Below are 20,913 nucleotides of genomic sequence, written 5' to 3' on the forward strand. Positions count from 1 at the left end.
CATGCCCGGCTAATTGTATTTTTTAGTAGAAACACGGTTTTACCATGTTGGTCAGGCTGTTCCTGAACTCCTGAACTCAGGTGATCCACGCCTCGGCCTCCAAAAGAGTTGGGATTATAGGCGTAAGCCACCACACCAGGCCCAGAAGTCCTGTCTTCAAGGAGGCAGGTTGAGTTGGGACTTGAGTATGGGGAAATATCTGGACAAGAAATGGACTTGAAAGTTCCTGCTGGGACCAGAGGAGAGGGAGAGCTTGTGGAATTCACTTTTCCCCTCCAGATTCCCCACCCCACAAATCTGCTTTCTCTTCCTCTAAATGGGCACACTCCACTCCATTCTGCCTCCGGGTCTTGGAACACACAGTTCTCTCCCTCCCCGCAGAAGGAGCTCCCTAACTGGTTCTCCTGGCTAACTCTTGTGCATCCTCCACCCCCCCACAAGACATCTTTTTCTCCCCGCAAAACGCTTTCTGGATTCTTCCATGTGGGGCTGATTGTTAGGTCAGATATTCTCACAGAAATGGGTTTTCTCCTTGGAAGATGGAATGGTCCTTGAGGCTGATGGCTGCGTGAGCATTCTATTTTTTTTTTCTTTTAGAGATGGGGGTCTTGCTCTGTTGCCCAGGCTGGAGTGGTGCCCTCATAGCTCACTGCAGCCTCTAACTCCTGGACTCAAGCCATCCTTCTGCCTCCACCTCTTGAGTAGCTGGGAATATGGGCAGGCACCACCATGCCTGCCTGTTTTCTTTTTCCTTTTTATTTTTTTTGAGATGGACTTTTGCTCTTGTTGCCCAGGCTGGAGTGCAATGGCACAATCTTGGCTCACTGAAATCTCCACCTCCCAGGTTCAAGTGATTCTCCTGCCTCAGCCTCCCGAGTAGCTGGGATTACAGGCACCCACCATCACGCCCAGCTCATTTTGTACTTTTAGTAGAGACAGGGTTTCTCCATGCTGGTCAGGCTGGTCTCAAACTCCCAACCTCAGGTGATCTACCTGCCTTGGCCTCCCCAAGTGCTGGGATTACAGGCATGCGCCAACACATCCAGCTAATTTTGTATTTTTAATAGAGACAGGGTTTCTCCATGTTGGTCAAGCTGGTCTTGAACTCCCAACCTCAGGCAATCTGCCCACCTCAGCCTCCCAAAGTGCTGGGATTATAGGTGTGAGCCACCACAGCTGGCGTCCTGCCTAATTTTTTCTTATGTTTTGTAGAGGGGGGGTGGGTCCTTACTGTGTTGGCCAGTAAGTACTGTGGTCTTGAACTCCTGGGCTCAAGCAATTTGCCCACCTTGGTCTCCTGAAGTGCTGACACAGGTGGATCACTTGAGGTCAGGAGTACAAGGCCAGCCTGACCAACATGGTGAAATCCCTTCTCTACGAAGAATGCAAAAATTAGTGCTGGGATTACAGGTGTGAGCCTGGCCATTTTATTGCTGTTTTGTTGCTGTCTGCCTTCCCCTGATTGACAAGGGCCAACTTGTCCTGGGCAAGGGCAGCAACCCTCAGCTTCCTGATGTATGCACAGTGCTTAATACAGCATATGGAACATAATAGTTGCTCGATAAATACTGCCCACACTTTGAACCTGTGTGCAGGTTGCATTTACACAGGGACAAAATTTTCATGAACCCCACCCCCTCCACCACCAGGAGCCTTTTATCATTACTATCTCTGATTCCCCAGGACACTTCCATCCTCATTTCCAACAGCATAAATTAGTTTTGCTTGCATTTCCTTTATTATTATTGAGATGAAGTCTCTCTCTGTTCCCCAGGCTGAAGTGCAGTGGCACGATCTTGGCTCACTGCAACCTCTACCTCTTGGTTCAAGCAACTCTCCTCATTCAGCATCCTGAGTAGCTGGGATTACAGGCATCTGCCAGTATAGTTAGCTAATTTTTGTATTTTTAGGTTGTTTTTTGTTTGTTTTTGTTTTTGTTTTTTGGAGACAGAATCTCATTCTTTTGCCCAGGGCTGAAGTGCATTGGCACGATATCGGCTCACGGCAACCTCCGCTTGCCGGGTTCAAGCGAGTATGTCTGGCTAATTTTTGCATTCTTAGCAGAGAAGGGGTTTCACCATGTTGGCCAGGCTGGTCTTGAATGCCTGACCTCAAGTGATCCACCCACCTTAGCCTCCCAAAGTGTTAGGAATACAGGCGTGAGCCACTGCGCCTGGCCTAATTTTTGTATTTTTAGTAGAGACAGGGTTTTACCCTGTCAGCAGTCTGGTCTTGAATTCCTGACTTCAAGTGATCCAGCCACCTCAACCTTCCAATGTGCTGGGATTACAAGCATGAGCCACCTCACCCGGTCTATTGTAATTATTATTATTTTGATACAGGGTCTCTCTCTGTCACCCAGGCTGGAGTCCAGTGTTCAATCATAGCTCACTGCAGCCTGAACCTTCCAGGCTCAATTCATCCTCCAGCCTCAGCCTCCTGAGTAGCTGGGACTACAGGTGTGCACACCATGCCTGGCTAATTTTGGTATTTTTTGGTAAAGACGGGGTCTCACCACGTTGCCCAGGCTGTCATCCTTTTTATTTTTTTTCGAGACAGAGTTTTACTCTTGTCACCCAGACTGGAAGGGCAGTTGCTCGGTCTCAACTCACTGCAACCTTTGCCTCCTGGGTTTAAGCGATTCTCCTGCCTCAGCCTCCCAAGTAGCTGGGATTACAGACGTGTGCCACCACACCCAGCTAATTTTGTCTTTTAAGTAGAGATGGGGTTTCACCATGTTGGCCGGGCTGCTCTCAAACTCCTGACATAAGGTGACCCACCCGCTTCAGCCTCCTGAAGTGCTGAGATTACAGGCATGAGCCACCATGCCCACCTGTCAATGTTTTAAGAAAATGTTATTTATGGACACTTTATGAAAATTATATGAATTTGAATTTTATATGATTTTTATTGTCACTAAACATTAAAAATTTTTTTGGTTAGGCACAGTGGCTCATGCCTGTAATCTCAGTGCTTTGGGAGGCTATGGTGGCAGGATCCCTTGAAGCCAGGAGTTTGAGACGAGCCTGGGCAATATAGTGAGATCCCACCACTACAAAAAATTTTTTAAATTCCTTAGGCCTGGTAGTCCCACCTACTAAAGAGGCTAAGGCTGGGGGATTGCTTGAGCCCCAGGCTTTGTCTTTAAAACAAACAACAAAAAAAAAGTTTTTTGGAGGGGGCAGAGGAGGAAAAAACAAAACAAAACTTTTTTCCCCTATGGTTTAAAAATGTGAAAACTGGCAGTGCCTCAAAAAGTTAAACATGGAATTACCATCTGATCAGTCAGTACTACTCCTGGGCACATGCCCAGAACTGAAAGCAGGAACTGCAAACAGACATTTGTACACAGATATGTTCACTCACAGCAGCCAAAGGCAGAAGCAGGCCAGCTGCAGTGGCTCGTGCCTGTAACCCAGCACTTCGGGAGGCCGAGGTGGGTGGATCACCTCATGTCAGGAGTTCAAGACCAGCCTGGCCAACATGGTGAAACCCCGTCTCTACTGAAAATATAACAAAAAAAAATTTGCCGGGTGTGATGGTGGGTGCCTGTATTCCTAGCTACTTGAGAGGCTGAGGCAGAAGAATCCTTGAACCTGGGAATTGGAGGTTGCAGTGAGTCAAGATCACACCACTGCACTCCAGCCTGGGCGACAACAGTGAAACTGTCTCAAAAAAAAAAAAAAAAAATGGCGGAAGCAACCCAAATGTCCATCAATGGATGAATGGGTAAACACAACGTGGTTCATCCATACAAGGGAATATAATGCAGCCATGAAAAGGAAAACAGTGCCTTTTTTAGAGGAAGTCTCAATCTTCGGCTAGGCTGGAGCACAGTGGCACAGTCTCAGCTCACTGCAACCTCCACCTCCTGGGTTCAAGCAATTCTCCTGCCTCAGCTTCCCGAGTAGCTGGGACTACAGGCACCTACCACCACACCTGGCTAATTTTTATATTTTTAGTAGAGATGGGGTTTCACTATGTTGGCCAAGATGGTCTTGATCTCTCAACCTTGTGATCTGCCCACCTCAGCCTCCCAGAGTGTTGGGATTACAGGTGTGTGCTACCGTGCTGGGCTGGGAAACAGTTCTGACACAGGCTACAGCATGGATAAACCTTGGGGACATTATACTCAGTGAAATAAGCCGGATACAAAAGGATTAACACTGTGTGATTCCACTCATAGAGGTCCCTAGAGTCGTCAGATCTGTAGAGATAGAAAGTAGGAGGCAGGCCTGGTGGCTCATGCCTGTAATCCCACCACTTTGGGAGGCTGAGGTGGGTGGATCACCTGAGGTCGGGAGTTCGAGACCAGCCTGACCAACATGGAGAAACCCTGTCTCTGCTAAAAATACAAAATTCGCTGGGTGTGGTGGCACAGGCCTGTAATCCCAGCTACTTAGGAGGCTGAGGCAGGAGGATCGCTTGAACCTGGGAGGCGGAGGTTGCAATGAGCCAAGATCGAGCCATTGCGCTCCAGCCTTGGCAATAAAAGCAAAACTCCGTCAAAAAAAAAAAAAGAAAGAAAGAAAGTAGGCTGGAGGGTGCCAGGGACTGGGGAGAGGGATAGGGAGTGAGTGTTCCATGGGGACGCAGTCTCAGTTTGGGAAGAGGAAAAAGTTCTGGAGCTGGATGGTGGTGGTGGCTGTACGCCAACATGCATGTGCTTAATGCTGCGGAATTGTGCACTGAAAAATGGTTACAGTGGGCTGGGCGTGGTGGCTCACGCGCGTAATCCCAACGCTTTGGGAGACCAAGGCAGATGCATCACTTCAGGTCAGGAGTTCGCCAACATGGTGAAACCCTGTCTCTATTAAAAATACAAACAATTAGTCGGGCATGGTGGTGGACACCTGTAGTCCCAGCTACTCAGGAGGCTGAGGCAGGAGAATTGTTTGAACCCCAGAGGGGGAGGTTACAGTGAGCCAAGATCATACCACTACTGTACTCCAGCCTGGGCAACAGAGTCAGACTCTTGTCTCAAACAAACAGAAACAATGGTTTGAATGGAACAGGGTGGTGCGTGCCTGCAGTCTCCACTACCCGGGAGTCCAAAGCGGGAGGACTACTTGAAGCCACATGTTTCAGACTAGCTTTGGCAACACACCCCACCCCCACCCCCATCTCAAAACAAAAAAACAGTTACAATGGTAAATTGCATGTTACCTGTATTTTACCACAACAAAAGTCCACTGTATTGGAAACAAAGAACAAACAAAAATATAATAACCATTCCTAACTCATTGGTGGTCCAAGAAGAAACATGGGCTGGACCTGGGCCCATGGCCAATGGCTTTCCAACTTCTTCTGTAGGTGATGCCAATTGATGGAATAAACCATGATTTTTTCCCCTTCTCCCTTCCTTCTCCCTTCTCCCTTCTCCCTTCTCCTCCCTTCTCCCTTCTCCCTTCTCCCTTCTCCCTTCTCCCTACTCCCTTCTCCCTTCTCCCTTCTCCCTTCTCCCTACTCCCTTCTCCCTTCTCCCTTCTCCCTTCTCCCTTCTCCCTTCTCCCTTCTCCCTTCTCCCTTCTCCCTCTCCCTTCTTCTCCCTTCTCTTCTCCCTTCTCCCTTCTTCTGGAATCTTGCTATGTTGCCCAAGCTAGTCACCAGGATAGAGTGCAGTGTCGTGACCTCAGCTCACTGCAACCTTCACCTCCCAGGTTCAGGCAATTCTCCCACCTCAGCCTCCCAAGTAGCTGGGATTACAGGTCTGAGCCACTGTGCCTGGCCATAAATCATGATTCTGTTTACCAGTTCTATTGCCCATAGGCATTTGGGTCTGAACACGATATGTCATTCTCACCCAGGGACAAAATTATTACTATTTTAGAGAAGTGGCCTTGCTCGGTTGCCCAGGCTGGAGTGGCGTGGTGTGATCATAGCTCACTGTAGCTTTGAACTCCCCAGCTCAAGCGATCCTATCCCCTCAGCCTGCTTGTCACCACCATGCCCAGCAAGAGACATTATTTTGCCACATTTGCATCAGCCAGCCTCACATGCAAACTTCTGCTTCTCCACCTGTTCCTCAAACCATAGCCCCTGGCATTACCCCTGGGGCACCATCTCCTGACCAGTCTCTGGACATAAAGAGGGAGGCCTTATTGGAAGCGGGGAGGCTTCCTCCTTCCTCCAGCCCTTAGAGGCTTCCTCTTGGCCCCAGATGTGGGACGGGAGGGTCAGGGACCCAGGAACTTATTAGCCAAGACGGGAAGCCCCACCCCCAGGCGCCTCAAATAAAGAGCTTCGGTGCAGGGATTTTTGTGTCAGATTGGTCAGCTGAGCCCACCGAGAGGGTAAGTGACAGCTGCTCCTGCCCTTGCCATCACACCAGCCGGGGCACTGGGTTGAAAGAGGGGCCTCCACCCCTGTCCCCCCAGAGATCCAGGGGTCCAGATCCCACTCCCTCCATGGCCAGATCCGCCCCACATGGGCAGGGCTAACCCAGCTGTGGGTCTCTTGGTTCCCTCTTTCAGCACCTGCAGGATGAAAGCTCTCTGTCTCCTCCTCCTCCCTGTCCTGGGGCTTCTGGTGTCTAGCAAGAAGCTGTGCTCCTTGGATGAAGCCATGGATGAGATGATCCAGGAGGGCACCAGCTCCCTAAGTGAGAACCCCCTGGGGCCAACCTCCCTAATTGTCTCAGAGACCTCACTGATCCCTGGCACAAACCTGACTTCATCCCAGCCCCAGCACTCACCAAATCTCATCCTCAAATCCAACCAGATCATAAATTCAACCCCAGCTCCACTCCCAACCCCTCCCTGCCCCATCCCCATTTTTATCCACAGCTCCAAACCCAATCCCCATTCTCACCCCAAATCTTTCCTTACTCCAAAACACCCAAGTCAAGACAGGATCCTGGAGGCTAGTGAGCGCCTATGCCCACAGGGACCCAGCTCCAAACCGCCAGGGCGTGCGTAGCGGGAGGATGGGGGAGGGGCTGTTTAGTCTCACAGCCCCTCCTTCCTCTCTCCCTCCTGCAGTATTTAAGGCAATAACGAACATTGGCCTGGAGTGTCAGAGCGTCACCTCCAGGGGGGACCTGGCTACTTGCCCCCAAAGTGAGTGCAGAAGCCTGTTGTCAAGGCGCCCATCTCTGTTCCAAGCCCCCTGGGAATGCCCCTTCCCCGCCACGTTCCCCAAGTCCAGCCTCTACTCCCCTAGGATCCTGGTCCTGACTCCCAGCCTTCTCCACCCACCATCTGGACACTGGTGTTCACCCTAACTCTGCCTCCAGTGCCCCTGAAGCTCCACCAGAAGCCCCAGGACAAGCACTGGAGTAGTTGGCGCCTCCAGCCGTCCTCGCCCCCGGCTCCCACCCCCAGGCCTCCAGCTCGGAGTCTAAGCTCCCCTGTTCCGGGCTGCAGGCTTCGCCGTTACCAGCTGCACATGTGGTTCTGCCTGTGGCTCGTGGGATGTGCGCGCCGAGACCACATGCCACTGCCAGTGCGCGGGCATGGACTGGACCGGAGCGCGCTGCTGTCGTCTGCGGTTCTGAGGTCGAGCGCGGCGCGTGCCCAGCGCGGGCGGAGGCGGCTCCAGGTCCGGAGGGGTGGGGGCGGAGCTGGAAATAAACCTGGAGATCATGATGATGATGATGATGATGATGGAGAAAATCTGAGCCCTGTGTGGTTTCTTTAGTAGGGCCAGAGGGACTGATCTAGCGTCTCCAAGAGCGGGGCGCGCAGATGCTGGATGGGGACGGGGACAGGGGACACCGCGACTTTTTACTGCCCCATCCCCCTTCCTCCTATGGGGTCTCCAACTGCTTCCTCCGAAAATAGGGCCTAAAGTTCCTCTAGTGAAGTCCCCGCCCAAGGCTCATGGTCGCCTTCGGGAGGGGACATCAGAAAGTGGACTGACAGGAAACTGACGGGAAGTGGAGCTCAGGTGGTAACGGGAGCCATGGGGAGCAGCTGTCAATACGGAGGAAGCGTCTCTCACTTGCCCCCCACTGTCTCCTGCTGTGCGGCCCAGTTCCTCAGGTCTGGTGGTTGGGACCCCTGCCACAGCTCTCTGGGGCACACATTCGGGTGATTCACGGTCCAGTTCTACAGGAAGCCTGCCCCAGGAGTCCTGCCATCCAGTCACTGATTTGCCACCAGACTTCAGAATTCCTAGCGCCTAGTCATCTGATAGGGATCCCAGACTCAAATGTCACATCTGGACAACAGATGATAGGGTGAGGTTTCAGTTTTCAGGATGTTTTGTACTCTCCTCCCACTGCCACCCACCCCCTGTGATGGCCCAGCCCCCTGTCTCATCCTGGTGGCCAGGGATTCCCTTGCCAGACCCTCTCTCCTCACTCCACTGTGGTCATGCGGGTGGGGTGGGACCACTGAGTCAGAAGTGTGGTCAGGGCCAGAGAGGGTGAGCCTAGTGCCTTGTGTGTGTCACTGCCCCTCATTGCTGTGTGTGTGTGTGTGTCTGTGTGTGTGTGTGTGTGTGTGTGTGTGTTGGGGGAGGGATACTCCATTGTCCCCAGAACTATTTGTCTCCAAGCCTCATCCAATAGCCCTGTATCTGGACCCTAAGAGGGATCTCTTCAGATTCCTCAATCCCAACACAGATACTCTCCTGTCCCAGAGTGCAGGCTTGGAGATCATATCTGCCCAGGTGACATGGACAGGAAGTCCCCTATTCGAGCCTCCATTTCCACATCAGCTAATGCCTAGATCCCCTGTGGTAGGCAAGATTATTCTCCTCCTTCCCCTCCCCCTCCCCCTCCCCCTCCCCCTCCTCCTCCTCCTCCCTTTCCCCTCCTCCTTCTTCTCCTCCTTCTTCTTGTTCTTCTCCTCCTCTTCATTCTTCCTCCTCTTCCTCCCCTTCTTCTTCTTGCCCTTCCTCCCCTCCTCCTTCTTCCTCTTTCTCCTCCTCCTCCTCCTTCTTCCTCTTGTTTCTTCTCCTCCTCCTCCTTCTTGTTCTTGTTCTTCTTCATCATCTTCTTCCTCCTCCTCCCCTTCTCCTCTTCCTCCTCTTCCTTTTTGAGATATAGTATCACTCTCTTATCTAGGCTGGAGTACAGTGGCACAATCTCAGCTCACTACAACCTCCACCTCCAGGTTCAAGCAATTCTCCTGCCTCAGCCTTCTAAGGAGCTGGGATTACAGGTGTGCACTATCATGGCTGGCTAATTTTTGTGTTGTTGTATACACAGGGATTTCACTATTTTGGCCAGGCTGGTCTTGAATTCCTGCCTCAGCCTTCCAAAGTGCTGGGATTACTGGTGTGAGCCACCAAGCCCGGCCAAGGCAAGATTCTTCCGCTTGCAAGTACAACAGACCCCACTTCGAACTGGCTTGAGCAAAATGGAAAGGAAGTTTCTGGTTTGTGTAACTGACAAGCCCAGGGTTAGAACAACAGGTTCAGATGTGGCTTAGAATCAGGGTCTCAAATGATGTCTCCAGGACCCAGACTACCTCTTTGATCTGATTTTCTCAGCACTGCCTTTACTCTCTTCCCTGTCACAGCTCCCATTACATCCTCCTATTTTGGCAGCCCTAGTGAAGTTTGGGGGGGGGGGGGGAAGAATGCTTTTCCCCCCTGGTTAAACCAATAAAAGTCCCAGACCAGAATTTCATTGGCTGGGTCTTGCTCAAATACCCACCTTTCTGCCCAATCTTAGATTCTGATTGGCTGAGTCTGGATCATTTGTCCACTGTAAACCAATCCTTAGCTTATGGTTGGCTGAACCTAGGATACATTTTCATATTTAAAAGAAAATTAAGAATATCCCCCATGAAAGGGACAGGTGCTGGTCAGGCAGCTTCACAGTTGTTTCCCACGTGACATGATTGCTGTGGGCCTCTGGTTTAGTGTGACCTTTTTCTCAGATGAGATCGGGTGCATTCAGGGTGGTATGGCCATAGACGTGTGACCTTTCTCTCAATGAAAGTCCAGAGCCTGGAGACAGATCTCACCCCACCCAAACCAGGAAAATTTGCAACGCTGTGGCTCCACCCCCTCATCTGTCCATCAAGGCAGAGCCCACATCCAATTGGTCCGTCTGCTCCATTAGAAAGCGGTCCTATAGCTCAATAACTGACTTATTTCTAAGACCAAATAGAGGAGCTGGCATGAAGTCATTATTCAATTGATCTTTCTTGGAGACGCAGGGTTTGGCAACACTTTAGGAAACAACGTGATCCTTGCGGGATCTCGACGCTCATTCCTCAGCATTCAAGTTGTCTCAAATTGAATCACATGTTTTAAACCGAAACATCATCACTTTCTGCACATAAGACAGAGTCTTATACTTGTGTGGGGTTTTTTTTTTTTAACCTAAAAGGGAGAAAACTAAAATTATCAAGACCTACACTGTCCATCAGCACCCTTGAGCACTTGAAAGGTAGCTAGTCCGAAGCGAGGTGTTCAGTCTATACACACTTGTTTTCGAAGACTTCGTGCCAAAAAAGGAATACAAATAGGCTCATTAATCATTTAAAAAATACTACCTTCGTGCTGAAATGATCATAGTTTGGGTATATTATGTTAATAAAAACAGTATTCAGATTTTTTCACATATTAGCATTCTTTTGGCTGACTTTTTTTTTTTTTTTTAGACGGAGTTTCGCTCTTGTTACCCAGACTGGAGTGCAATGGCACTATCTCAGCTCACTGCAACCTCCGCCTCCTGGGTTCAAGCAATTCTCCTGCCTCAGCCTCCTGAGTAGCTGGGACTACAGGCGCGCGCCACCATGCCCAGCTAATTTTTATATTTTTAGTAGAGACGGGGTTTCACCTTGTTGACAGGATGGTCTTGATCTCTTGACCTCGTGATCCACCCGCCTTGGCCTCCCAAAGTGCTGGGATTAGAGGCGTGAGCCACCACGCCCGGCCTTTTTTAGCCTTTTAATGTGGCGGCTAGAAATTTTTATTTTTTTTTATTTATTTATTGTAGACTGAATCTCCCTCTGTTGCCCAGGCTGAGTGCAATGGCATGACCTCGGCTCACTGCAGCCTCTGCCTCCCAGGTTCAAGAGAGTCTCCTGCCTCAGCCTCCCAAGTAGCTGGGATTACAGGCGCTCACCACCACACCTGGCTAATTTTTGTATTTTTAGTAGAGATGGGGTTTGACTATGTTGGCCAGGCTGGTTTCGAACTCCTTACCTCAGGTGATCCACCCGCCTCAGCCTCCCAAAGTGCTGGGATGACAGGTGTGAGCCACCATGCCCAGCCTCCTCCAAGGTTGCAAAAAAGCAGGGGGTTTGGGGAGGGAGGGAAGGATGTGGGTCTGCCCTCAGTCCCAGAGGTGGCTGTGGCCTTCCAGTGGTTAGTTCCTGTTGCCTCACAACTGTGCTTTTCCTCCCTGGGGCCTTGTAGAACTTCTTGGGGTGGAGCTGAGGGGTGGAACTGAGGCTGGGGAGAGGAAGGTGTTGGGAGAGCCAGGAAGCCTGGTTGCTCTTCCCCGAAAAGTTGAGACACTGAGGTGTCACAGCTTCTCTTTTGAGATCCGACTGCAGTTAGGAGGGTGAGGTCCATCCTGGTAGACAGACACACATAGACACACGGCTTTCTGTAACATTTCCAAGTGTCCAATTCCATCTCCCCGTCTAGGGGGTTTTCTTCTTGGTCCTTCCTGAGACCTCTTGGCTCCCAAGACCCTCTTGATCGGGGCAGGGATGAGAGTGCCCCAGGGTGGGAGAGTCGTGGATCGCTGAAAAGAGGAGGCTGCTCCCCCTCTTTCCTCCCCCTACCTTCAGCTTTCCTCATCTGCCTCGACACCTTCCGGTGGGTGGAGACGTGTATGGATCAATTTTCGGACTGGGGACCGTGGACGTGGAGGAAATCTACAAGCACCAGGAAGTCGAGATGCAGGCACCGGCCTTCAAAGAGAAGAAACGGGGGGTCCCAACCAAGAATCAAGGTTAGGAACCTCAAGGTGGAAGGGAGGGGTCGAGAAGGAGAGGTTGGGAGATCGGGGACGGGGGCTTACATCTGTAATCCCAGCACTTTGGGAGGCTGAGGCGGGAGGACTGAGTGAGCCCAGGAGTTAGAGACAAGCCTGGGCAACATCGGGAGACCCTGCCTCTAAAAAAATAAGAATAAAAAAGGGAGGGGTTCAGATGGGAGAGGTATGGGGTTAAAGGTGGGGGCCAAGGGCTCCTTCCCCTCCAAGATGTGTGTGTGTGTGTGTGTGTGTGTGTGTGTGTGGTGTGATAGCTCAAACCTTCATACACCTGCTCTGCTTAACCAAAAAGCAGATTTTAGCTTCTCACTTTTTATCTTTCATCCTCTGCAATTTATTGAGCGCAGAGGGTTGGGTAAACCAAGATCCCAGATCCCCTCTCCACACCACAGAGCTCTGAGCAGGTCTCCAAACCGCCCCCCTTCCCGTCCCCGCCACTACTCCCCACGCAGGTGCCCATGACCCAGACTATGAGAATATCACCTTGGCCTTCAAAAACCAGGACCAAGCGAAGAGTGGTTATTCACGACCCACGAGTCAAGGTGAGCAGACACCCACCTGCTCACATCCCATCACACCTTGGGAAGGGACAGGTAGGTGGGCATCTGTGGGGCCCCAGGCCTGAGACCTTTTGGCTCCTTGTGGAAGGGAGGAGGCGAAGGGGGAGGAAGAAGTGACAGCTGTTGATGTGTAATGAGGTCTGTTGCTGATGACGCTGTTGGGGAGTGCTGGTGAGGGTCTGTGATGGGGATGGTGTTAGGGAGGATCGCTGAGGGTGGCTGGTGGTGGCAGCGTTGCTGACGATGACGGTGAGCTGCATGGGCACAGCTGCTGATGGTTTTGGGAGGAGCAAGGCATCCATGGTGTTCGAGAAAATGAGGATGGTCTGAGTGGTGGTGCTGGCCCTGTGAGCTCACTTGGCTGCCTCTCTGCTCCAGTCCCATCGCAGTGCAGGCCACCCTCAGACTCTATCCAGATCCCCTGTTGGTTGTACAGAGCCATCCTGAGCGTGTACGCCCTCTTGGCCCTGGCCTTCATCCTCTGCATCATCCTCTCGGCCTTCATCTTGGTGAAGAGTGAGTGCTTGTTCTCTGGAGGAGGGTGCCAAGGGGCCTAGGCTGTCTCCCTTGCCCCTCTCCCTCTCTCCCTTGATGCTTCAAGGATTTTCCTGCCCTTCCTGAACAGATTCTGAGATGTCCAAGGAGCTAGTGGACTTAAAAAGGGACCTTTGGAGTGGTGAGTGGAGGGTCTGGGGGAGACCCATGGGGTAATGGTGGGGGTGTGGAGAGGGGTGGATGCACAGACAACCCTGTTTCATGCCCTCAGTCTCAAACTCCATGCAAACATGTGAGGAGAGGCAGAAGGAAGTCTGCAAGTCCATTAAGGAGAGCATCAAAGGGGTCACAAGCAAGGTGGAGAAATTAGAGACACAGTTACCAGGTGCCTGTGTAGTCCCGCCTTTGGTGGTGGGGGGGTGGACTTGTCACCAATGCCCGGCACCCAGTTGGGGGCAGGGGAGTCAGGGGAGGAGATAGCTGGGGTCCAACCCTCCCAAAGCTCAAGTTGCAGACAGGTGATGGATGTTACCCTCTGGGTCACTCCGTGGGTATTTAAAGGCTCCTGGGAGCCGGGTGCAGTCGCTCAAGCCTGTAATCCCAGCACTTTGAGAGGCTGAAGCAGGTGTATCACAAGGTCAGGAGTTTGAGACCGGCCTGGCCAACATGGTGAAAACCCTATCTCTACTGAAAATACACACACAAAAAAATATTAGCCAGGCATGGTGGCACATGCCTGTAATCCCAGCTACTCGGGAGGCTGAGGCAGGAGAATTGCTTGAACCAGGGAGGCAGAGGTTGCGGTGAGCCAAGATCACACCATTGAACTACAGCCTGGGTGACAGGGTGAGACTCTGTCTTTAAAAAAAAAAAAAAGAAGTCTCCTGGGAACCTCAAATCCGGGCGTGGGGCAGGGAGGGGGCTTCCAAGGAAGGTGGGGGCTTTGTTTGAGGTTCCAGCACAGCTTGACTGATCTGTACTCACTCAACCTTCCCCACCCACCAGATATAAAAAACATTGAGACAAAGGTACAGAGAATCTTGGAGGTGCTGGAGAAAACATCACGTAAGTTGCGGCCCCAGGGGGAGGTGGATGAGAGTGGCTGGGTGGGGCTTCTGATTTAGCCGCAGCTTCTCTCCCAGGGGTGGGATCTGTCTCACTATGGGTCTCTCCCCATCCCCAGAGTCCTCACATAAATAAAGGAGGGGACATTGTGGCAGCCAAAGCTACAGCTTGGAAGATGGGGTTGCACCTGCCGATGAAGACGGAATGACCCCCCGCCAGCCTAGTGTGAATTTGCCCCTCATCCTGCATATAGAAAAACCTTTAGTCATGGTGAATGAGTGTCTCAGAGCTGTTTGTGTGCGTGTGTGAGCATGTGCATGTGCGTGTGTGCATTTTGCCGAGGGTGGCCATTTCAATGTGTGCCCCAGAAAGGTGATGAATAGGACCGTGAGAATCACAGTGAGTGTGGCATGCGTGCCTGTGTCACATGACATGTATGAGTCGGCATGTCACAGTGGGTGGTTGTGTCGAGGACCTCCAGCAGATGTCACTCTGAGTGTGGGTATCGGTGACATGCATTGCACGGGCCCATCTCCCTGTTTGTGTAAACGTGCCTGAGTGTACTGAGGCATGTTGTGGGTCTACATGTCATGGGGGGGGAGATGTGCACACTATGGAAATGTATCTCTGTATGTATGAGTGTCACCGTGTGTGCCCTGTCACTACTACCTGCGCCTGGGTGAACGGCTGTGTCATTATGAGCGTGCTGACTTATGCCACCCTGTGTGTTCAGGGCACATGCACACAGTCATTTATTTCGGCACTCACATTTTGTGACTCATGAAGAGAAATAAAGAGAAAACAGCATCGCTATAGTGTCTGTTACTGGGGCAAGTGGAGGGGCTTTGGGACCTGGGAAGAGGGAGAGTCTGCATGTAACAAAGACCCTGATGCATGAGGGTGGGGGAAACTGAGTGCCCTGTGCGAGTACCTGTGGTTCCGTGAACGGGTAACTCATTCCCTGTGTCCCAGAGTGGGTGCCCTGAGTGTACAACATCTTCCTGAGTGCACCTGGGCCCATGGATATATACAAGCCATAAGCGTGTACCCACGTGTGTAATTGTGCCCGTGAGTGTATCTGCACCACTGAGCATGTATCCATAAGTGTACATAACCCTAATGTACTATGCCCACTGCTCATGCCTGTACTTGATTTTTTGGTTTTGTTTTTGAGACAGGGTGTCACTCTGTCACCTAGGCTGGAGTGCAGTGGTATGAGGCAGGGTCTCACTCTGTCACCTAGGCTGGAGTGCAGTGGTACAATCATGACTCATTGCAGCCTCTACCTCCTGGGCTCAGGCAATCCTCCTGCCTCAGCCTCCCGAGTAGCTAGGATTGCAGGTTCACACTACCACACTTGGCTAATTTTTTATAAAGAGGTGGAGTTTCCCTATGTTGGCCAGGCTGGTCTCAAACTCCTGGCGTCAAGTGATCATCTCATCTCGGCCTCCGAAAATGCTGGGATTACAGGCTAGAGCCACTGTGCCCGGCCACATGGATGCTCTCTGAGACAATAGAGCACAACCCCAAGGACATAGGAGTGCCTGCAAACGTGAGCAGGTGTGTCCACGCGCAAGGGAATACATGGACCCATTGTCATACGTATGCCCTGAGCAGGTGACCAGACCTGCAAGCGTCCCCTCCAGCGTGGGCCACCCAGAACCAGGGATACCCTGGCCACGCGCGGAGCTGCGATCACAGCCGCGGGCTACGATCGCAGCCTGGGTCCCACTTCGCGGACTCGCGCGCCCCTCTGCGGCGGCTCTCTAGCACCACCGCGCACGCCCCGCCCACACGCCCTCCCGTCGCGCGCCTGCGCACGCAGCGCCTTTTACGGCGCCGTAAAGCAGCTCGACCGAGCCGACAGCTGTGGTTCTAGGTGAGACCTCGCCAGCGTCCCCCACCCGTGCCGGGCCTCCTCCGCTCCCCAACCTTCCCAGCGGACCTATGGGTCCCGGGCTGGGTCTCGGCGTCCGCGATCCCAGATCCGCTCGCTTTGGTCTCTCTCAGGAGGCTGCGAGGAGGGTGGGTTTCTCCCCAGAGTAGAGGTCACTTCACCCACCCAAGTCGCAGCCCGGTGGTGGTGTCTTAATATCTCCCTCGCATCTCGTGTGCCCAGGGCTCTCCCCACGGACGGATCTGCATGCTGGGGCGGGGGCTGCCCGGAGCCCTTGGGACCTTCATCCCCGCTGGTCCTCCCCCTCCCACGCAGACCTCACTGGGGTCGGCTCAGCATCCTCAGACCACCCTACGCATGGTGGAGGCGGGGTTCTCAGCTGCCCCTCCGATCCCGTCTCGGTGCCTGACCCACCCTGTTTCTCTCCAGGAGCCCCGTACCCGATGTCCCTCTCCCTACACCCACAGCTGATGGGAGGACCACAGTTTCTCAGCATCTAGCTTCCTCTCTGGAGAGCACGGGAGGTGGGGCGGCGGGAGAGCGGGAGGCTCCCAACACCTTCTCTGGGCCCCTCCTCCCAGCCTTCAGAACCCAGGCCCTTCCCTGTCTCAAAGGACGGGGGCTTCCTGCGTGACACATCGGAGCTGCCCAAGGGCTTGGGGTTGGGGGTTCCCTGCCCCTCCTGCCTGGCCCCATGGCTCTCGCCTGTTCAGACCCCCAGCCCTCCTGGCCTTTGGTCTTGACGCGCTCCTACCCCGCTGTCAGCCTCCACCCCTTTTACTCTGGCTTTCCGCAAGGGGGGCGAGCGGGAAATTTCCCGAGGGTTGTCAGTGCTGGAGCGCATGGCGGAGCAGGGGCGACTGCCCATGTACCCTCATGGTGGCTCATCTTTGTCACCTCCCTGCCTTTGATCTGACGCCCCTCCCCCCATAAACTAGTTTTCTAGTTACTCCTGTAGGTGGTGGAGCTGGCAGGAAGGCGCTTTTCGCAATTGAATTGCCTGGGTGATCGAAGTGTGTGGCTTCCGTCGCCCTCATCTGTTACCCCTCGTCCTCATCTGTTACCCCTCGTGTCCCTCCTCTCTCTTTCCCTCACTTCCCCTAGCCTACTGCCTGCTGAAGGTATAAGCCTTCCCCCTTTCCTGAATTGTCTGGTTACGTGTAATCGAGGTGTGTTTCTGTTTTTGTTTTTGAGTCGGAGTTTCGCTCTTATTGCCCGGACTGGAGGGCAATGGCACGATCTCGGCTCACCGCAAGCTCCACCTCCCGTGTTGAAGAGATTCTCCTGCCTTAGCCTCCCAAGTAGCTGGGATTACAGGCATGCGCCATCACGCCTGGCTAATTTTGTATTTATAGTAGAGACGGGTTTCACTATGTTGATCAGGCTGGTCTCGAACTTCCGACCTCAGGTGATCCACCCACCTCGTTCTCCCAAAGTGTTGGGATTGTGGGCGTCAACCCACACCGCACCCGGCACATCGAGGCGTGTTTTATGCCCATATCTTTGCACGTGGGAAGTCAGCGCTGGAGCATACAATGGTGGTGTGGAGTGAGGGTGTCCTAGGGGCCCTCGCTGTTCTCACTCCTTCCCTCCCCGCCTGGTCCCCTTCCCATTGCCCCTAACACGCATGCTTCCTTGTCTCCCTGCAGGGCGGCGGTGGGATGGAGGCGCGCTTCACGCGCGGGAAGTCGGCTCTGCTGGAGCGCGCGCTGGCACGGCCGCGCACCGAGGTGAGCCTGAGCGCCTTCGCACTGCTATTCTCTGAGCTGGTGCAGCACTGCCAGAGCCGCGTCTTCTCCGTGGCTGAGCTGCAGGCGCGCCTAGCGGCCCTGGGCCGCCAGGTGGGAGCGCGTGTGCTGGATGCGCTCGTGGCTCGAGAAAAGGGGGCCCGGCGCGAGACCAAGGTGCTGGGCGCGCTGCTCTTCGTCAAAGGCTCAGTGTGGAAGGCGCTCTTCGGCAAGGAAGCGGACAAGCTGGAGCAGGCCAACGATGACGCGCGCACCTTCTACATCATCGAGCGTGAGCCGCTCATCAACACCTACATCTCCGTGCCCAAGGAGAACAGCACGCTCAACTGTGCCAGCTTCACAGCGGGCATCGTGGAGGCAGTGCTCACACACAGCGGCTTCCCTGCCAAGGTCACGGCGCACTGGCACAAGGGCACCACGCTCATGATCAAGTTCGAGGAGGCGGTCATCGCCCGAGACCGGGCCCTGGAGGGCCGCTAACCCCGCTGGAGATAAAGGATACAGAGAGCCCCCTCCCCAAGTGTGTCTTGTGTCTTGTGTGGGGACCTCAGGTCCACATGTGTTTATAATAGAGTGGGGTGGTGAGGGCGGGACTGGCCATAGGGTTGGGGGTTGAGTGAGGCCAGGAGTGGTGGTGGGGAGAAATAAACCAGACAGAAGGAGTTGGTGGGAAATGCTGGCAGGTTCTGGAACCACAGTTGGAGGCTGTCTGCAGGCTGAAGGGGGCATGGTGTTCTGGGAGAGGCATCAACACAAGACAGATGCCTTTAGACTTGGGGTGGGCAAACTGTGCAGAGGGCCAGATGGACAATATTTTATGCCATGTCGTCTCTCTTTTTTTTAATTTATTGAGATGGAATCTCTGTCACCTAGGCTGGAGTCCAGTGGCACAGTCTTGGCTCACTGCAACCTCCACCTCCTGGGTTCAAGCCATCCTCCTACCGCAGTCTCCTGAGTAGGGGGGATTACAGATGTCCACCACCACACCTGGCTGATTTTTTGTATTTTTAGTAGAGACGAGGTTTCACCGTGTTGGCCAGGCTGCTCAGCACTCTAAAGTTAATTTTAAAACCCAGAATGATACAAACATTTTCCGTGTTAAAATTTTCAAATAAGTGTGGTGCAGTGCTGCACACCTGGAGTCCCTGCTATTTAGGAGGCTGAGGCAGGAGGATTGCTTGAGGCCAGGGGATGGAGTCCAGCCTGGGCAACATAGTAAGACCTCACCTAAAAAAATTTAAAATAAGGCCAGGCGTGATGGCTCGTGTCTGTAATCCCAGCACTTTGGGAGGCTGAGGTGGGCAGATCATTTGAGGCTAGAAGTTCAAGACCAACCTGGCCAAAATGGCAAAACCCATCTTTACTAAAAATACAAAAATTAGCCGGGCGTGGTGGCAGACACGTGTAATCCCAGCTACTCGGGAGGCTAAGGCGGGAGGATCGCTTGAACCTGGGCAGCGGAGGTTGAAGTGAGTCAAGATGGAACCACTGGCACTCCAGCCTGGGCAACACAGTGAGACCCTGTCTTAGAAAAGAAAAAACAAGGTAATAGATCATGCCTCAGGTGATTCTTTCCCTTTTTGTTCATCACACTTGGTTCCTGACCACTTCTCCTCCCCAAGGAAAGTCTTTCCAGGTTTTTTGCGGGAAACCGTGATCCAACCTTCCCTGCTTCCTTTCCCCTGCCCCTAGGATGCGAGTAGACGGGTCTGTTCAGAAAAGGAACTGCAGGTGCTGTCGGCTGCGCTTTCCTCACTGGTTACGAGAAGGGCCAAAAGGGTCGCTGTCGCCTCTTCATTTGCTTAGGATGCTCCATTGGGCTGCCTGGGGGACCAGGGCTGAGGGCTTGGTGAGGGGGCAGTTTCAGTCATCCCAGCAAGAGGCATTGAGCAGGGTGGGCTTCAGCACATCGGGGAGAAGGTGGCGTCCCTAGGGTAAGTGAAACCATTGAGCAGCTGCCACGCATAGCCCAGGACTGATCCTGGAATAGCTGTTGGCTGGTGGAGGTGGAGGGAGGTACTAGGAGAGGGCTTGGGTAGGGTGACAGCCTGAATCTGGAATGAGGGGGAGGTGTCTATGGGGCCAGCAGATGCACAGGTCTGGGGGTTTGGGGTCTGCAGTTCTGGAGGGAGGTCTGTGTGTCAGAAGCCACAGTCCTGGATGGAGGACAGAGGGAGGGAAGCATGGTGTCTGAGAAGCTGGATTTCAGAGAAAAATGTGGGACACTTTGGGCTAAGCAGCCCCAGGCAGGTCCTCTGAGACCCTGGGGAGAGGAGCTTCCAGGACCTGCCAGGGCAGGGGCCAGAGGCAGGAGGCTAGAATGGCATGGGACCATTCTTCCGGGCTGTGAAGGGGGCCAAGTGAAGGAGGCCGGACAAATCCGGAGGGAGGAAGAGGGGCTGTGGGACTTCGTAAGCTGGGAGTGCAGGGCCCAGGGTCTATTCCCACTCACTGTCCCCACCTGGCCACCAAGGGTGGATTAGGGGGCATGAGGAGAAGGGATAGGTTTGAACAAGGTTATGAGGTTTGAACAGGTTTGAACAGGGTTATGAGGCTGGGCCCGAGTCTGGGGCAATGGAGGATGAAGAGAAAGGAGAGGAGCCTGTGGTCCAGCAGCTTCTGATCACAGCAGCTCTAACTTAGGGTGCTTTGGCCTGCAAGGAAGGCCTGCCCTGGACCCTCCAGACAGATGGGTGAAGAGGAGGATGATGATGAGCTGAGCACCAGCCTTTGGTGAGCTGGGCAAGCAGCATCACCTCATTTGACGGGCAGGTTCCAAAAGAAGTCATGTGCCCATGGTCACACAGATTTATTTTATATATATATATATATATATATGGAGAGAGAGAGATGGAGTCTCACTCTGTCACCCAGGCAGTGGTGCTGTCTCAGCCTCCTGGGTTCAAGCGATTCTCCTGCCTCAGCTTCCTGAGTAGCTGGGACTACAGGTGCTGGCCACCACGCCTAGCTAATTTTGTATTTTTAGTAAAGACAAACTTCCAACCTCAGGTGATCCACCTGCCTCAGCCTTCCAAGGTGCTGGGATTACAGGCTTGAGACACCACACCTGGGCTTCCCACAGTCTTTTCTTATGGATTTGGACTTGGAGATGGCATTGGGGGAAGGGAAGAGGCACAATGACCCCAGTGTTGGCCTGAGCCACTGGTAGAGGGGTGTGGTGAGGTATGCCCTGCACTCCTGGCCTCCCTCCCATGGCCTCAGGGGCATGGGCTGACCTTGTCC

General features: G+C 53.2%; 3 protein-coding genes across 4 annotated transcripts; all 3 read left to right on the forward strand.

Moving 5' to 3' along the window:
* The first annotated feature begins 6,473 nt into the window (after window positions 1-6,473).
* RETN (resistin) lies at window positions 6,474-7,605 on the forward strand. The gene is made up of 3 exons (XM_002761674.6): window positions 6,474-6,601; window positions 6,981-7,058; window positions 7,365-7,605. The coding sequence occupies exons 1-3, from the start codon at window positions 6,484-6,486 to the stop codon at window positions 7,493-7,495; spliced, it is 327 nt and encodes a 108-aa protein (XP_002761720.1). The 5' UTR covers window positions 6,474-6,483; the 3' UTR covers window positions 7,496-7,605.
* Window positions 7,606-11,775: 4,170 nt separating this feature from the next.
* MCEMP1 (mast cell expressed membrane protein 1) lies at window positions 11,776-15,904 on the forward strand. The gene is made up of 7 exons (XM_078359589.1): window positions 11,776-11,863; window positions 12,358-12,447; window positions 12,844-12,981; window positions 13,091-13,141; window positions 13,232-13,345; window positions 13,966-14,025; window positions 15,672-15,904. Exons 1-7 carry the CDS (start codon window positions 11,809-11,811, stop codon window positions 15,902-15,904), a joined length of 741 nt encoding a protein of 246 aa, XP_078215715.1. The 5' UTR covers window positions 11,776-11,808.
* Window positions 15,867-18,185, forward strand: TRAPPC5 (trafficking protein particle complex subunit 5). Of its 2 annotated transcripts, none has more exons than XM_002761669.6 (2): window positions 15,867-16,050; window positions 17,572-18,185. In XM_002761669.6, the coding sequence occupies exons 1-2, from the start codon at window positions 15,973-15,975 to the stop codon at window positions 18,148-18,150; spliced, it is 657 nt and encodes a 218-aa protein (XP_002761715.2). In that variant the 5' UTR covers window positions 15,867-15,972; the 3' UTR covers window positions 18,151-18,185. The 2 variants fall into 2 exon arrangements, with proteins under 2 accessions (XP_002761715.2, XP_078216960.1); XM_078360834.1 differs by having other exon boundaries at window positions 15,867-15,904.
* Window positions 18,186-20,913: the final 2,728 nt, after the last annotated feature.

The sequence above is a fragment of the Callithrix jacchus genome, chromosome 22 (genome assembly GCF_049354715.1).
Source record: "Callithrix jacchus isolate 240 chromosome 22, calJac240_pri, whole genome shotgun sequence".
Taxonomy (NCBI): domain Eukaryota; kingdom Metazoa; phylum Chordata; class Mammalia; order Primates; family Cebidae; genus Callithrix; species Callithrix jacchus.

What these genes read in the sequence shown, in the direction of transcription:
- RETN (XM_002761674.6), top strand. Translation starts at nt 6,484, where the DNA reads ATGAAAGCTCTCTGTCTCCTCCTCCTCCCTGTCCTGGGGCTTCTGGTG. An exon ending in GGAGGGCACCAGCTCCCTAA is followed by an intron (nt 6,602 to 6,980) that starts GTGAGAACCCCC and finishes TCCCTCCTGCAG; the next exon opens with TATTTAAGGCAATAACGAAC. An exon ending in CCTGGCTACTTGCCCCCAAA is followed by an intron (nt 7,059 to 7,364) that starts GTGAGTGCAGAA and finishes TCCGGGCTGCAG; the next exon opens with GCTTCGCCGTTACCAGCTGC.
- MCEMP1 (XM_078359589.1), top strand. Translation starts at nt 11,809, where the DNA reads ATGCAGGCACCGGCCTTCAAAGAGAAGAAACGGGGGGTCCCAACCAAG. An exon ending in AAAAAGGGACCTTTGGAGTG is followed by an intron (nt 13,142 to 13,231) that starts GTGAGTGGAGGG and finishes TCATGCCCTCAG; the next exon opens with TCTCAAACTCCATGCAAACA. An exon ending in GGTGCTGGAGAAAACATCAC is followed by an intron (nt 14,026 to 15,671) that starts GTAAGTTGCGGC and finishes CGTCCCCTCCAG; the next exon opens with CGTGGGCCACCCAGAACCAG.
- TRAPPC5 (XM_002761669.6), top strand. Translation starts at nt 15,973, where the DNA reads ATGGGTCCCGGGCTGGGTCTCGGCGTCCGCGATCCCAGATCCGCTCGC. An exon ending in CTCAGGAGGCTGCGAGGAGG is followed by an intron (nt 16,051 to 17,571) that starts GTGGGTTTCTCC and finishes GTCTCCCTGCAG; the next exon opens with GGCGGCGGTGGGATGGAGGC.